Source organism: Cervus canadensis, chromosome 21 (assembly GCF_019320065.1).
Source record: "Cervus canadensis isolate Bull #8, Minnesota chromosome 21, ASM1932006v1, whole genome shotgun sequence".
Taxonomy (NCBI): domain Eukaryota; kingdom Metazoa; phylum Chordata; class Mammalia; order Artiodactyla; family Cervidae; genus Cervus; species Cervus canadensis.
In genome coordinates this window covers 19,021,163-19,038,178 of record NC_057406.1, presented here as the reverse complement: position 1 = coordinate 19,038,178, position 17,016 = coordinate 19,021,163, and the positions used below count along the sequence as shown (strand labels likewise).

The window sequence follows — 17,016 nt, the reverse complement described above, 5'->3', positions numbered from 1 at the left end:
TAATTTATTGATTAATTACAGGTGTATGAGCATTTAAAATAATTGAAGTGTTTGTAGATAGGGGAAAATCCAATGTAATTCTTTTCTCTTAGCAAATTTCCTACTGCCATAGGTTTACACAGACAAAAGATTTAGCTATAAAGCCCAGTTTATAGAGCCCTGCTTCAGCTGAATTTATTCTATTAGTCCTGGACAATTATATTACCTACAGACACTAGTAATCAGGACCCAGATAATCATGATGGTGTGATCACTCACCTAGAGTCAAACATACTGGAATGTGAAATCAAGTGGGCCTTAGGAAGCATCACTATGAACAAAGCCAGTGGAGGTGATGCAATTCCAGTTGAGCTATTTCAAATCCTGAAAGATGATGCGGTGAAAGTGCTGCACTCAATATGCCAGCAAATTTGGAAAACTCAGCAGTGGCCACAGGACTGGAAAAGGTCAGTTTTCATTCCAATCCCAAAGAAAGGCAATGCCAAAGAATGCTCAAACTACTGCACAATTGCACTCATCTCACACGCTAGTAAAGTAATGCTCAAAATTCTGCAAGCCAGGCTTCAGCAATATGTGAACCAGGAACTTTCAGATGTTCAAGCTGGTTTTCAAAAAGGCAGAGGAACCAGAGATCAAATTGCCAACATCCGCTGGATCATTGAAAAAGCAATAGAATTCCAGAAAAACATCTATTTCTGCTTTATTGACTATGCCAAAGCCGTTGACTCTGTGGATCACGATAAACTGCGGAAAATTCTTCTAGAGATGGGAATACCAGACCACCCGACCTACCTCTTGAGAAACCTGAATGCAGGTCAGGAAGCAACAGTTAGAACTGGACATGGAACAACAGACTGGTTCCAAATAGGAAAAGGAGTACATCAAGGCAGTATATTGTCACCCTGATTATTTAACTTCTATGCATAGTACATCATGAGAAACGCTGGGCTGGAAGAAGCATAAGATTGCTGGGAGAATTATCAATAACCTCAGATATGCAGATGACACCACCCTTATGGCAGAAAGTGAAGATGAACTAAAAAGCCTCTTGATGAAAGTGAAAGAGGAGAGTGAAAAAGTTGGCTTAAAGCTCAACATTCAGAAAACTAAGATCATGGCATCTGGTCCCATCACTTCATGGGAAATATATGGGGAAATAGTGGAAAGAGTGTCAGACTTTTTTTTGGTGGGGGGGCCTCCAAAATCACTGCCAATGGTGATTGCAGCCATGAAATTAAAAGAGGCTTACTCCTTGGAAGGAAAGTTATGACCAACCTAGATGGCATATTAAAAAGCAGGGACATTACTTTGACAACAAATGTCCGTCTAGTCATGGCTATCGTTTTTCCAGTGGTCATGTATGGATGTGAGAGTTGGACTGTGAAGAAAGCTGAGCGCTGAAGACTTGATGCTTTTGAACTGTGGTGTTGGAGAAGACTCTTGAGAGTCTGTTGGACTGCTTGGAGATCCAGCCAGTCCATTCTAAAGGAGATCAGACCTGGGTGTTCATTGGAAGGCCTGATGCTGAAGCTGAAACTCCAATAGTTTGGCCACCTCATGCAAAGAGTTGACTCATTGGAAAAGACCCTGAGGCTGGGAGGGATTGGGGGCAGGAGGAGAAGGGGATGACAGAGGATGAGATTGTTGGATGGCATCACCAACTCGATGGACATGAGTTTGAGTAAACTCCGGGAGTTGGTGATGGACAGGGAGGCCTGGTGTGCTGCAATTCATGGGGTCGCAAAGAATCAGACATGACTGAGCAACTGAACTGTGTTTTACTTATGTTTTTGTGTTTTATTTATTTCCCAAAGAAGATGTATTCAATTATGGATTCAATCTATTTAAAATTTATAAACCCATTAAGATTTTTAAAAATTCTTGTTTCAGTCTTAGAACAGGTTTATCTAGGATATATCCATTTTGCTTAAATTGTCAAGTGTGTTAGCTTAAAACTATACATAGTACACTTATGACATTTCATGTCTGCTTTGACCTCTCCTTCTTCATGGGTTTCATCTTCCTTCCCTAACATCTTGCCTCACTAAAGGCAGAAAAATCTGTCAACAAATAGTTAAATACATTTGAACTTCAAATTTATTGAGCAAAGGAGTGATAATAATTCCTGAGTGTCTTCTACCTGCCGACAAATGTTCATATAGTCAAAGTTATGGTTTTCCCAGTAGTCATGTATGGATGTGAGAGTTGGACCATAAAGAAGGCTGAGTGCTGAAGAATTGATGCTTTCAAACTGTGGTGTTGGAGAAGATTCTTATGAGTCCCTTGGATTGCAAGGAGATCAAACCAGTCCATTCCAAAGGAAATCAACCCTGGTATTTATTGGGAGTAATGATGCTGAAGCTCCAATATTTTGGCCACCTGATGTGAAGAGCCAGCTCATTAGAAAGACCCTGATGCTGGGAAAGATTGATGGCAGAGAAGGGGGCAACAGAGCAGAAGATGGTTGGATGGCATCACCATCTCAGTGGACATGAGTTTGAGCAACTCTGGGAGATGGTGAAGGACAGGGAAGTCTGGCATGCTGCAGCCCATGGGGTCACAAAGAGTCGGACATGACTGAGCGACTGAACGATGATGTCTTCTACCTGGAGGTTTTTCTCTCACTATGTAAGTAGATATAAACATATCCAAAGGAGGTGAGAGAAGCCGTTTGTTCAAATTCATCATGCATCCGTCAAGATTCACATACAAAGAGAATTATTTGTTTCATCACTTAGTGACACAGGCCCTTATCTACCTAAAACTTCTATGTGTTGTATTTGCTATTTCTATACTACTATCTTTGAGAATACTCTCCCAAAATATTTTCTACATGTAAGAAGCTGGGAATTAACTTACATAAAGATATATCTTATCTTTGGTACAGTTCTTTTATGTCCTTTACTTTCAAAAATAGATTTTTTGGAGTCTAGGTTTACGTAATAATGAAGATTGTATTTCACCTTTCCTATGTCAAGTTAGGAAGAAGAAACATACCAGCTCATACTTTCCAAACCAACTCATTTCTATGTTTGAGAAGATATTTCACCAAAGAGGAAAATTAGAAAGTTCACAGAGTCAGTTCAAAGAGAAGAGAGGGTAAGAAAGTAGTTAGAAGTGGAAATCCCCCACTTATTTACTTAAGGCTACCTCTTCTGAGCCTTTATGGTAACCAGTGTGAGATCACTCACACACCTGTGATTTAAAAATAAATTTGACCAGTTTGCATAATTTGTTTTAATTCAAACAAAAATATGGAAGCCGTGATTCTCAAGAAGATTAAAAGTCGTTTAGAAACCTAACTCACCCATTGAAAGAAAAAGGAAACTTAAAAAAAAAAAGATGAACAGGTTGTCTCCGGAAATTGTATCAGGTCTGAAGTTTGAGGTTTCTGTCAACGTGGGCCACCAAAAAGCATCCTGCTGAACTACTGCCCGATAAGGACTGTATATCCTGTCTTCTCTGTAACACTTTGCATGCAGCTCACATTACTTCATTTCCTTTCTGGAACCTTCCCCCGGATTCTTCATATAAGGTCAAACGTGAAGGAGAAATGTTGCGTTCTAGTGGCTTCTTCCAAATTTGTCCAGGCACTAAATTCTCTGTCTCAGTTTTCTCAACTCAACTGTGAAAACTTAATGATAATCTTTGCCCTGTGATAGCCCTCAAAGTTTTGATATGTTCTTTATGAAATGAAACTTAGGAAAGATCTCTAAAAAAGTTGAATGTTATATATTATGACCTTGTGTGGTTTGTAAGGAAAAAGTGTATTTGCACAACATTTATTTCTTTAGGGTTTTTATGTGTTTCTTTGCTTTAGAGAATTGAATCCAACAGGGGTGACCACACAGGAAGTTGGCTTCCATATTTAGATGAATAAAGTGCAACCGAAATACCCTCTGACCCCAAAATCTCTTTCATGTTGCCCTGACCATGTACACTTTGCTTTGTCCTATTTAGTGCCATTTCACAGGTGAGCTATCTTTCTTTGATTTAACAAACACTGATTAGTAATATAAACATATAATTCACAAGGAAAGACACTCTTGCAAGAGTAGCTGTATGCTTTTAATAATTACATCACGACAACAGGTATCAACCAGAACTGTGCTCGGTAACTCCTATTCATTGTTCACACCTCTGCATGGATTTAAGTTGACTGCTTTCTCAAATATAAGGCAGATTTCTTACACTTAAAAAAATTGACTGCAGAAGGGGAGGGAGGAGTAATAACAAAAAAATTAATTTTGCAATGAAATTCAAGTTATTGCAGAAGACTTAAATTATATTCAATATGAGGTATTCAATTAAGTATTGAATTCAATAGTATGAAGGCCAATGGATACACCTAAGAAGGCCATCAATAACATATGTTCTTGGTAATTTGATTGGTTTTTATGTTTTCAGTGTCTGCTTACTCCCACCTCAAAAAGTGTTAATTTCAACAAAATACTGCTCTCATAAAAAACAAATAGAGAAAAATGATTTCAGAACAAAAATAACAGATTTTGATCAATGTTATAACATTTAAAGACTTTTATTTTCATAAAATAAGATCTCTAGACATTAGTTTTCTATGTACAATGGCACATGTAACTTATAGTACATATATTATACATATATATAGGGAAGATCTATTACATGTATTACATAGCAGTGTATATAACATGCAGTACATATGGTATACATATGTTATTATATACACTATACATAAATATATAATATATATAAAGTATTTATGCATATGCACATATATATAAACATGTTTGTATATGTATATATGTATAGTATCCATTCACCTGATTATAACTGAAGAAACAAGAAAACTTGAACACAAATAAGTGTTTTAGTGTCACAAAAGCTGTTAGAGTTGGTTATAAGAGACTACAACTTCCTCGACTGTAGTCTAGACAGACAAGAGTCACATTACATCATATCAGCAACTATACTGTGACTGCTCAGTTATTGTCTGTTAACATCTTCCATCAAAGGAGGAATTTTTCTTTCCCATGATCTGAGTCAAACTGTTATTCCTTCACTTATCATTAAAGGCCTAATCTATACAAACACAGTGGTAGAAAACTAATTTTCTCATTTATGATACTTTCTTTATAAAAGCCTTATAAATTGGATACTAATATTTTCATTGTACACATAACAAAGCCAAAGTCCAGTAGAGTTGTATATCTGCAAATCTGCTTGGGTAACAAGTGCTCAAGTTGATATTCACATACGTTATTTCATGTATATATCCAGCAAGTATTAATTGAACACCTTTATTCTAAGCTCTATTCTAGGTACTAGAGATGCATTGTTGTAAAAGATAGCCATGTCCCTGCTCTTAAAGACCTTACTTCCCAGTGAGGGAAGTAAATAAAACAATTAATAGTTTAAATATATATATATTTATGTAAAAATTAAAAAAAATCTCCAGATGATGATATGTTCTATAAACTGAGTGAGATAATAGTGACTCAGTTGAGTTAGCCCCTCAGTTTTTCTGACTCTTTGCAACTCCATGGACCGCAGTATGCCAGGCCTCCCTGTCCATCACCAAATCCAGGAATATACTCAAACTCATGTCCATTGAGTCGGTGATGCCATCCAGCCATTTCATCTTCTGTTGTCTTCTTCTCTTCCCGCCTTCAATCTTTCCCAGCTTCACAGTCTTTTCAAATGAGTCAGCTCTTCACATCAGGTAGACAAAGTATTGGAGCTTCAGCTTAAGCATCAACCCTTCTAAGGAATATTCAGGACTGACTTCCTTTAGGATGGACTGATTGGATCTCCTTGCAGTCAAAGGGACTCTCAAGAGTCTTCTCCAACACCACAGTTCAAAAGCATCAATTATTAGGTACTCAACTTTCTTCATAGTCCAACTCTCACATCCATACGTGACTACTGGAAAAACTATAGCTTTCACTAGATGGACCTTTGTTGGCAAAGTAATGTCTCTGCTTTTTACTATGCTGTCTATCTTGGTCATAACTTTCCTTCCAAGGAGCAAGTGTCTTTTAATTTCATGGCTGCAGTCACCATCTGCAGTGATTTTGGAGCCCCAAAAGATAAAGTCAGTCACTGTTTCCACTGTTTCTCCATTTATTTGCCATGAAGTGATGGATCTGGATGCCATGGTCTTAGTTTTCTGAATGTTGAGTTTTAAGCCAAGTTTATCACTCTCCTCTTTCACTTTCATCAAGAGGATCTTTAGTTCTTTTTCACTTTCTGCCATAATGGTAGTGTTATCTGCATATATGAGGTTATTGATATTTCTCCCAGCAATCTTGATTCCAGCTTGTGCTTCAATGAGTTCAAGTGATGTACTCTGCATTCTCATGATGTACTCTGCATATAAGTTAAATAAGCAGAGTGACAATATACAGCCTTGATGTACTCCTTTTCCTATTTGGAACCAGTCTGTTGTTCCATGTCTAGTTCTATCTGTTGCTTTCTGACCTGTATACAGATTTCTCAAGAGGCAGGTAAGGTATTCTGGTATTCCCATCTCTTTCAGAATTTTCCACAGTTTATTGTGATCCACACAGTCAAAGACTTTGGCATAGCCAATAAAGCAGAAATAGATGTTTTTCTGGAACTCTCTTGCTTTTTCGATGATCCAACAGATGGTGGCAATTTGATCTCTGGTTCCTCTGTCTTTTCTAAAACCAACTTGAACATCTGGAAGTTCATGGTTTCTGTACTGTTGAAGCCTGGCTTGGAGAATTTTGAGCATTACTGTACTAGTGTGTGAGACGAGTGCAATTGTCCAGTAGTTTGAGCATTCTTTGGTTATGGAAGATAATTTGTGCAGGTGTTCATGGAAGGTCTTACTAAGTACATATGAGGTAAATATAAATGAGAAGAAAGACATAGCCATAAAAAATCTGAGAGTAAAGGAAAGAAAAGCCAGAGTGCCTTCTATAAAATGAAAAGATGTTTATCATTTTCAAGGAACAGAGTGATAGCATAGCTGACCCATGAGGAACAATAGGGACCATTGTGCGTGATAATTATCGACCTGTTAAGACTGCACTCTTTTTCCTGCTCATAGCATGCTAATTGTTCTGTGACATTCAAATTTTGCAGGTAGTCAGTGTCCAGTTATGAAAATTAGCTTCACACTTACATGGAAATCATCATAGAGGAAAACATACATTCAAAAATGGTAGAACTGGAACATGATTTCTGTGTTCACCCAATAAGCTGTTGAAAAGTCCTGCTTTGCATTGGAAGAGACACATAGCAATGATGATCAATTATGTATTTGCTTTCCTCTTTTTAAAATATTTAGCCACACTACATGGCATGCAGGATCCTAGTTCCCTACCAGGGATTGAACCCATGCCTCTTGCATTATCTAATTAGCCTACAGTAGATGGTAATTTCCTAACTAGCCTACAGTAAATGGTATAATTGCTAAGTTGTGTCTGACTCTTGCAACCCCATGGACTGTAGCCTGCCAGGCTCCTCTGTCCATGGGATTCTCCAGGCAAGAATACTGGAGTGGGTTGCCATGTCCTCCTCCAGGGGATCTTCCCAAACCACAAATTGAACCTGAGCCTCCTGCATTGCAGACAGGTTCTTTTTTTTTTTTTTTTTAGTTGGAGGCTAATTACTTCACAACATTTCAGTGGGTTTTGTCATACATTGATATGAATCAGCCATAGAGTTACACGTATTCCCCATCCCGATCCCCCGCAGACAGGTTCTTTACCAACTGAGCTACAAGGGAAGCCCAAGCCTACAGTAGATGTTAATTTCCCACCCACTTGACCATAACGTTTTCACAAAGGCTTTATTCTGAAAACAAAATATCTTTACTCAAGTCATATTAATGACAAAATTTGAGGGTACTAAAATTATTAATTAGAGCAGTATTTTGATCCTGTCCTTGAATCACCAGATATTGACATTCTGCACTTATTTTGCATTGAGCTTAATAACTTATCTGGATGACATTGATACTATGGCAATATATTCTTATAGTAATTATACTCTAATCTAGAAAATGGGAGAAAAATAGAATAAAAAGATATTACCAAGGGGAAATAAGGCAGTCCAAATGACAGTAATATATAACATGAAAATTGAGGAGATAAATGAAATAGATCATTTAAGATAAACAATTTTAGAACATAGATAGGAAGTTCCAGCCACAAGGTTTCTATTTCCTGCATTAAAGCAACTGCTTACTAGATGATAACTTAAGAAACTAGTTCCCAGGGAAGAAGTGAATGGCACATTTCTAAAAGCCAGTTTATAGCTCGCTAAGTAAAACACTTCCAGACTGAAGAAAGATCTATGAGGATAGATGTCTTAAATTTCTTAGCCAACAGTAAATCTTCTAACTACAAACGGTGTTGGGTTCATAGCAGATGTTCAATGAATATCAGTTGCTAAATGTATGATTTAGTGAATGAATGGGATTCCAAGGAAATATGACTCTTCAAATTATTTCCATCTCAAAGATAGGAATCTCCAACTTTTCATTCTTTACTTGTATATTCTATTTCCTAAACTATTTGTTTTCTACAAATTTAAAAAGGATATCTCAGATTCTGGGAAATTCCTGCTTGCCTCTTCATGCTGCACCTGCAGTTGTGAGAAGGTACATTTCAGATAGCAGGGAAAACCCATAGGTCACCACAACAACACATTGTAAACTGTCTGGGCCTCTGGAGCATAAATTAAAGAGAACAGGAGTATCTGAGCGAGTAGGAGGTAAGAGGAAGGGGGTGGAGACAACGTAGCTGAATATAAACGCTGAGGTATCTCAAAGACTCAGAGACAGAACAAGAGCTCCAGCAGAGACTTTCCAGTAGATTGGCTCCACCTAGGATTAACCAGGGGGACTGTGACAAGAATAAAGATGACTTCTGAAGATTTTTCTGCAACAGAGACCAGCTCCTTGCACCTGAAAAGAGAACAACAAAGTAAGTCAAGTCTTATTCTCTAAATACTGGTAATATCTCTATTTATGTTTATATCTATCTATCTATGATATATACCAGTAGTTAGGGAGAAAATCAAGCTTGCCTTTTATGGAAAAACTTGGCTATGTTCCATTTGAGCAAGACACAAGAGAAAGTGGGAAGATGTAAATATTTCTTTATCTATGTGAACACAGAATACCTGAGACTCAAAAGGAAATCACAAGGGTGAATTTTAGAAACTTCTTAAAGATCCATCTCTTTGTTTTATTTTATACCATCTCAGTTTTTCAGATTTAATTAGAAAATCCCCTCTCTAGCCCAGTGAGCTATCATTTTTTCATAGCCATCTGGACATCCCCTAGGAAGCACTGCCTCTCTTTATGAAAAATTCTATTTTTCATATAAATAATTATGTTCTTGACTTGGTGAACCTTGTACCATTTTTGCTTTTTGTGGGCTTTATCTTGTGTTCTCAAGAAGACATCCTCCAGTTGCTGGGAACACAGGTTTCCAGACTTTGAGAGAATAGCCATATAAGCATCTGGATATTTATAGTGTCCAAAGGCAATTTATTGTGAGAACCTCATAAAGAATTCTTGAAAAAAAAAAAAAAAAGAATTCTTGAAAACACAATCTTCTTCTCTAGTCCTATGGGGACTCTTCCCCTCCATTTCACTTTTCTATTAGTTGCTGTTGCAGTTCGGTCACTAAGTTGTGTCTAACTCTTCGTGAACCCATGGATTGCAGCATGTCGGGCTCCCCTGTCCTCCACTGTTTCCCAGAATTTGCGCATATTCATGTCTCTTGAGTCAGTGATGCTATCTAACCGTCTCGTTCTCTACTGCCCACTTCTCTTCCTGCCTTCGGTCTTTCCCAGCATCATGGTCTTTTCCAATGAGTCGGCCCTTTGCATCAGGTGGCCAAAGTGTTGGAGCTTCAGCATTAGTCTTTCCAGTGCATATTCAGAGTTGATTTCCTTTAGGATTGACTGGTTTGATCTTGCACTCCATGGGGCTCTCGAGAGTCCCCCAGAACCACAATTTGCAAGCACCTTTCTTTGGCACTCACTTTTCTATTTCACCTTTCTAATCGTGGACTTCAAATTCTATATGAATCAGACATTTTTCTTCCTTTCGTTTATTTTTCATCAAAATATGATTACCTTTGCTATGTCACTTTTCTCCTTTTCTGTTTGTCTAATCTATCCACGGATCTTTTCACCTCTTATCACCAGGATTTTCCCATTGTTTTCCAATAACTTTTTTGGTGAAGCTTTCTTGACTTATTTCGTTTCTCTCTCTCTTCCTCTCATGTTAATGAGGTGCCCCAAACACCAGAAGGTAAGAACTAGAGTTTACTTGTAAACACAACTATCCAGTAACAAAGAATGTGTTCCGAACAACAGAGGTAAAAATATCTAAAGGAGAGAGTTGTTTTCTGAATATGTGTCTACTAGCATGATTTGCTTTAGAAAAGCATTCATTGCCTCTGATAAACCCATCTTTCACTTAAGAACACAACATCAAGTGTGGACATTGCAAGCGACACAAATTTTTTGATGACCAGATACCCATTACTTGATGACTCAGCTGAGTTTCCTGAAAGAAAAGTATATTTAAGAATAAAACCATTCAATAATAGCATAATTGAAATAAGAAGGATTAATTGTAGGAATTCTGAACTTTTCCTGAAATCAGCCCAATCTTCTATTGAATATTATGTTTATGAATATTTACTCTATGCTGCTGTTTTAGCTTTTTCAGTGTGAACAATCTTTTAGCACCACCCCTGCGGGATTCGATATGTACTAGAGGATTTGTTTTCAAATTTCTCCATTAATGGACAGGGTTTGTAACCAAAGTGGAAGTATACTCTTAGGGGAGTGTTTTGTTGCCTAGGTGATAAAACAAACTGTGAATAACAATAGCCCTAACTAATGGTAATAACATAAAATCAGAGAATCACCTCCACAGCTTACCCACTGGATGTCCAAGCCAACAGTGTGAGTCCAATGGATAAGCTAATGGACTCTGGCATCCATGAGCTACTTGGATGTGTTGGTACCTGCTGAGGAGCCAGAGATGTTCCTGTATTGAGTTTGAGCCCCTTCATTGAGTCTAACATGGTGAGAAGTGAAACTAGGCAGAGAGCTCTGAACTTGCTACCCTAAATACCAAGCGCTGCTTCTGGTAATAGTTGTATGTTGATGAGAAAATAAAGATTTGCTTTAACAAGTTGAGAGAAATAGAACCAGATAGAAGTGGAGTAAAGTCTTCTCTTGGAAAATGTGAAAGCAGATCTATGCTGGGAAAAACAACCTTCAGAAGAGGCAAAAGTTGTCTTAACATCCATTGCATAGTAAATTGCTTTGAAGGAAAACAGTATCTCTTTGTCTAGTTTAACCTTAAAGAATACAAATATATGTTGAATTTTCATAGCTATTGAGTACATATTTGGGGAAATATTTTATAATCTCATTATTGTGACTGGATTCTATCATTTCTAGCCAAAAATAACTTATTCAAAATTTGAGGAAATGTAACTTATAAATTTCATGTAAGAAGGTAGGGAGACATATAATTTTTTTTTTAAATGCCTCAAGAGAAAATCAAATGTCTCTTTCTTACTTATATAGCCTGCCTCATCATCCACTTTCCCTCTTCAGGTCATGTCACTGGAACTTACTCTGCAACATATCATGAAGGGTCCATTCAAGTTCCTATCCCATGTGCTGTAGTAAATGTGGTCTTCATCACCACTCTCATCATAGCTCTCATTGCTCTATCAGGTGAGTCTACACTTCATGAGTTCATCCAAAATTAATCAGAATTTTAATCTTATATCATCTCATTTTTCATACGTGGTCAAGTTCCTAGGAAATATAAAGTATGGTTCCACACTCCTTAGATAACTGATACAATACTTTTCTAGTTTTCTAGAGCTTTAGAACTATTAAAAAATTGTCTATGATTTATATAATATCATGGGAGAAAATTACATGTGAGAAGATATTTAACTCTGGAACAAAAGGTGCTGATTTAGTCTCTAAACAAATAGACAATTAACTGGAAAAGTGTGGGCTGCCCATTCATTGTTGATTAAAAAATGCTATCTATAGATTGATATGGAATTGGACAGTCTCTTATCTCAAAAGACATACAATGATGGGTATGGATAATTGAGATAATTAAGAATATGTCTAGAAGCTTTCAAGAGCTAGTTTTGTTATGGTATTTGAAACATACAGCTATACCAAGATACATTTGTGTTTTATACAGACATGAAATTTTACAATGTTAGGATACATCCCCAGCCATAAACCTTTCTATATTCTGAATTGCTACTCTGCTAGTATTCTCTCCTCCATCTAGCCATATATCTATTACATCTTCAAATTCTTCCCCCTCTGCATTCAGATGCAAAACCTTAATAGGAATTTATAATGTACTGGGCTGACCATAAAATTCATTCAGTTTTTCTGTTACCTTGAACCAACTTTTCAGCCAACCCCAATACCTTATACCCCTTTTCAACTAAAGTCAAAAGACTATTTTCAAGATTTTTTAATTTCCCCTCCATTTTCTGACCAAAGTGACACCCTCTTATTTCTTAGACCTTGTACAATGATGATGAGATACAATAAGAGATCAGAAAGTGAAAAACTGCCTTCTTGCTCTTTACAAAATTTATCTTCCTTTTTTTATATCTTTAAATGGAGCATAACCTATAAACATTCTGAATCAGTGTGCTGTACACTGAAGCTAATATATTGTATGTCAACTATACTTCCATAAAATTCTTTTTAATTCATCTTCTTTCCTCTCTTTCTTTATCACCTAGTAGAGTATCCCTGAACTACTTTGTACCCTATGGGTATTTCGTTCCTTATGTTGCTAAAACAAACCATTTTTATGTTCACAGTGGGCCAGTACAACTGTCCAGGACAATATGTGTCATCAGCACCACCAAACACCCATGTGTTTCCATGCTCAGATGACTGGATTGGACACAAGGGGAAATGCTATCTTATTTCCAAGAAAACAAAGAACTGGACCTTGGCCCAAAACTCTTGCTCCAAACACGGTGCCACTCTTGCTGTCATTGATTCTAAAGAGGACATGGTAAGATAACATTCGAAAAGAATTCCATAAAGTATTGGTATTCTTTGTTATTTTATATAGCTAATCCTTGGTTTTCTTCTGTTTCCTTCTAAGCGTAGATATTCTGTCTGTCTCTGAGCCGGGAAAACTTAGTCACAGGAAACCACATGATCAGCCTGAGGTCCAAATAAGAGTCCAGTGTAGTCTTTAAGTGTGATGTGCTTAGTTCAAAGACCAGAAATCCAAATGAGCTGAACCCACATAGCGCTATTAACCGTTAGTTAATACAAATGATCAGCTGAGCTCCAGTGCTTACTAGTCGCAGATTTGAGAAACAGAATTTATTACTTACTTATCAGGAGGGGTGGTTTAATATACACTTCCTTTGTTCTTTCTTCAAGAACTTTTTAAAACAACATGTGGGTAGAGCTGAACACTGGATCGGGCTGAAAAATGAAGCTGGCCAGACATGGAAATGGTCAAATGGCCAAGAATTTAACAACTGGTGAGTTTCAAGATATCTCATTATGCTCCCAAGGCTGCCAGCTTCCAAAGCTGGCAGCTTTCTGGTTTTTCTTTCAAAGTGTTGTTCTATGTGAAGGTTGTGCTCTTAGAAGCAGAGCTTTAACATTCTCTTTTGTATGTTATACTCTGTGGGAAGGATGTCCTACCTCCAGGATCTAATGTCTGATGATTCAAAGTGGAGCTAATAAAAAAAAATATATATATATATATAATAAAGTGTACCATAAAGATAATGTGCTTGAATCATCCCAAAACCATCCTCCTGCCCCAGTCCATGGAGAAATTATCTTCCATGAAACCTGTCCCTGCTACCAAAATGGTTGAGGGCAGCTAAACTATGGAATTCTAAAAGAAGGACTTTAATAGTAATATTATCCTTTTTTATCTGCTTGGAGTTCATACAATAAGTACTTCTAGTAATTTGATCTGAGTAAATTCTAGTGAAATAAGATTCAAATATTCCAGGTATAATTATGATGATGTGAAAAAAAATTTCCAATCTAATATTTATATTTTATTGACAAGCTAGTTTTTGGAAAGGGATTCCCTTTTAACTTTCCCAGTTCTCATATCCACAGGGATAAAGAACAATATTTCCAATACCTATTGATAATTAGAAGCTTCTATGGATCTGAGAGAAAACTTGCCCCAAAATTAAAGATGCTGACTTTATTTCCATTACCTGTACATTTTCAAGTTTGAAGGACACTGTACAAGTTTAATGTTAATCTTTGTCACTCAGATGTGAATGAACTGCTAGGTCTCTAGTTTCATGAAAATGAGAGAGTCAGAGAATTAGTTTAAATCTCTAGAAAAAGAATCCTTAGTATGCCCCACATCCACAAAATTGTATGAATTAACATGCATGATTGTTGAATGTGTGCACTTCCTGGGAAGTTTCTAGAAGGGTCTATGAACTCAAAAATAAACAAGAGTCGCTCCTGTAGCGACACACCAGCCAAAGGAATGGAGCCCTTTACCGTCAAGTTTGTATCTTCTCTCCACATACTGTTCCTTTCCATCTTTGACTACTGTCTCTACAGATTGTTCTGTGATCATTTGACTGGCGTACTTGCCTCATGCATTCCAGCTTAAAAAATAAAAAGCAGAAGCCATCACCACCACCACCACCACAAAGTTGATTTTCATATAACTGAACGGAAATGATGGGTTTAAACTGATTCCGGTTTCTTTATTGTTTGACAGGTTCAACCTTACGGGGTCTGAGAACTGTGCAGTTCTGAACAGTGCAGAGGTCAGCAGCACAGAATGTGACAAGAATTTACACTGGATATGTAGCAAACCTTCCAAATAAAGAGGACATTCTAACATGGAACTCTAGGAAATGTGACAAGTGTGGCTGCATGCCGCTCTTTGGTCAGAAGTTTCCCATAAAGACTTTGTGAAAAAAAAGCTTTGTATTATTTGGGAAACTTTCTTCCACGCAAGACTGGAAAAAAGGGAGGAAAATTCCAGGCATGTCTGCATTATGGAATACTCCTGCCATGATCTGAAAGTATCACAGGTTGACTGATAAATCTTGTCCAAGGATGAGAAAAATGACTTCAAAGCTTTTGAGTGCACTTTATATATTTTTAACTCAGAGATAATAAAATAACTAGGTTTAGAGTTATTATTTATTGTTGAATGACTACAAACAATGTATGCCCTTCATGCATTTGTACTGTATGAAGGAATTAGACAGTGGTGTTAAAAACTGAATGTAAGCAAAGGAAAATTTAACTGGTAGCACAGAGATTTAGTCTAAATGCATTTTACTAGCTCCAAAGATATTAGTAAATGGGCAAATGCTTATGAAATGAAACTTTGTAATATTTCTCTCTTTTTAAAGAAGTTTGTCAGATTTTTTTTGTAATTTCTCCCCCAAACAATGGGGTGATTAGGTATTTATATTATTTTTTTCACTTTTTCTCCGTAAGCCTGTCTTTTTCAATGGTATATAAATTATTGCCTTATATAGAGTCTCTCACAAAGATAAGGGAAAAAACAAAGAATATGAGGAATATTTGTAAAACAGATAAAAGTGTTGGAAAATGTGAAATATGTGATGTGGCAAATCTCTATCAGGAAAAAGTCTGTATTGTTCAATTCTGGAATAATAATAGTTCTATCTGCTTATAAATGTGTGTCTTTCCTGATACAATTCTATCATGTGCAATACTTCATGTGAAGTATTTCCTAAGTGCAATAAAGTATGTTTATTTGTTTGTCTTTTGTATCCAGTGCAATTATAAGCTGCCTTTATGTATGTTAAAATAAAAGTAAAAAAAAAAATGGTTTCTAAGAAATGGTGATTCCTACAATATATACTAAAACTTACATCTCATACTAGAAAGAAAGAAGTAGAATAATATAACATTTTTTGGAAGACATACCTATTATAAAACCTTAGCTTTATAATGATTTGTACCTGGAAAGTGGTTTCCATGTGTGTTTTCAGAGAGCTGTATACAGCAAAAGTTCAGTAAACAGTCTAACTGACTGGAGAGGAATTTATGTCAATTAAAAATTTTTCACTCTATAACTTTAGTTTTTCTTTTTTTTAACTTTTTAAATTTTGTATTGGAGTATGGATGAGTAATTATGTGATAGTTTCAGGAGAACAACGAAGGGACTCAGCCATACCTATATATGTACCTATTCTTCCCCCAAATCTCCTCCCATTACGGATGCCACATAACATTGAGCACAGTTCCCCGTGTTATACAATAGGCCCTTGCTGGTTATCCATTTTAAATACAGTAATGTGTACATGTCGATGCAAATATTGTCCAAGTTTCACCTCTACCTCTCTAGTTAACCGGCTGTTTATTTAGAATTAGGTAGAAATTTCATTATTAGCTAGAAATTAAGTTAGTTAATACAAGAAAATGGACTTAGAACAGTACTTAGTTCAAACTGAACCCCAGTTCAGTTCAGTCACTCAGTCATGTCCGACTCTTTGCAACCCCATGGAATGTAGCACGCCAGGCTTACCTGTCCATCACCAACTCCCAGAGCTTGCTCAAACTCATGTCCATCGAGCCAGTAATGCCATCCAACCATCTCACCCACTGTCATCCCCTTTTACTCCTGCCTTCAATCTTTCCCAGCATCAGGGTCTTTTCCAATAAGTCAGTTCTTCACATCAGGTGGCCAAAATATTGGAGTTTCAGCTTCAGCATCAGTCCTTCTAATGAATATTCAAGACTGATTTCTTTTAGGATGGACTGATTGGATCTCCTTGCAGTCCAAGAGACTCTCAAGAGTCTTCTCCAATATCACAGATCAAAAGCATCCATTCTTTGGCGCTCAGCTTTCTTTATAGTCCAACTCTCATATCCATACATCACCACTGGAAAAACCATAGCTTTGACTAGATGGACCTTTGTTGGCAAAGTAATGTCTCTGCTTTTTAAATATGCTATCTAGGATGGACATAGCTTTTCTTCCAAGGA

At 36.8% G+C, this 17,016-nt stretch overlaps 1 protein-coding gene across 1 annotated transcript; it reads left to right on the top strand.

The window, feature by feature from the left end:
- The first annotated feature begins 8,789 nt into the window (after positions 1 to 8,789).
- On the top strand, positions 8,790 to 16,003 carry CD69 (CD69 molecule). Its single transcript, XM_043441593.1, has 5 exons — positions 8,790 to 8,933; positions 11,599 to 11,721; positions 12,855 to 13,054; positions 13,435 to 13,538; positions 14,765 to 16,003. Exons 1-5 carry the CDS (start codon positions 8,870 to 8,872, stop codon positions 14,871 to 14,873), a joined length of 600 nt encoding a protein of 199 aa, XP_043297528.1. The 5' UTR covers positions 8,790 to 8,869; the 3' UTR covers positions 14,874 to 16,003.
- The last annotated feature ends 1,013 nt before the right edge of the window (positions 16,004 to 17,016 follow it).

Excerpts from the sequence above, each read along its gene's own strand:
- CD69 (XM_043441593.1), top strand. The coding sequence starts at position 8,870 with ATGACTTCTGAAGATTTTTCTGCAACAGAGACCAGCTCCTTGCACCTG. Across the intron at positions 8,934-11,598 it reads CCTGAAAAGAGAACAACAAA|GTCATGTCACTGGAACTTAC; the intron begins GTAAGTCAAGTC and ends TTCCCTCTTCAG. Across the intron at positions 13,539-14,764 it reads GGCCAAGAATTTAACAACTG|GTTCAACCTTACGGGGTCTG; the intron begins GTGAGTTTCAAG and ends ATTGTTTGACAG.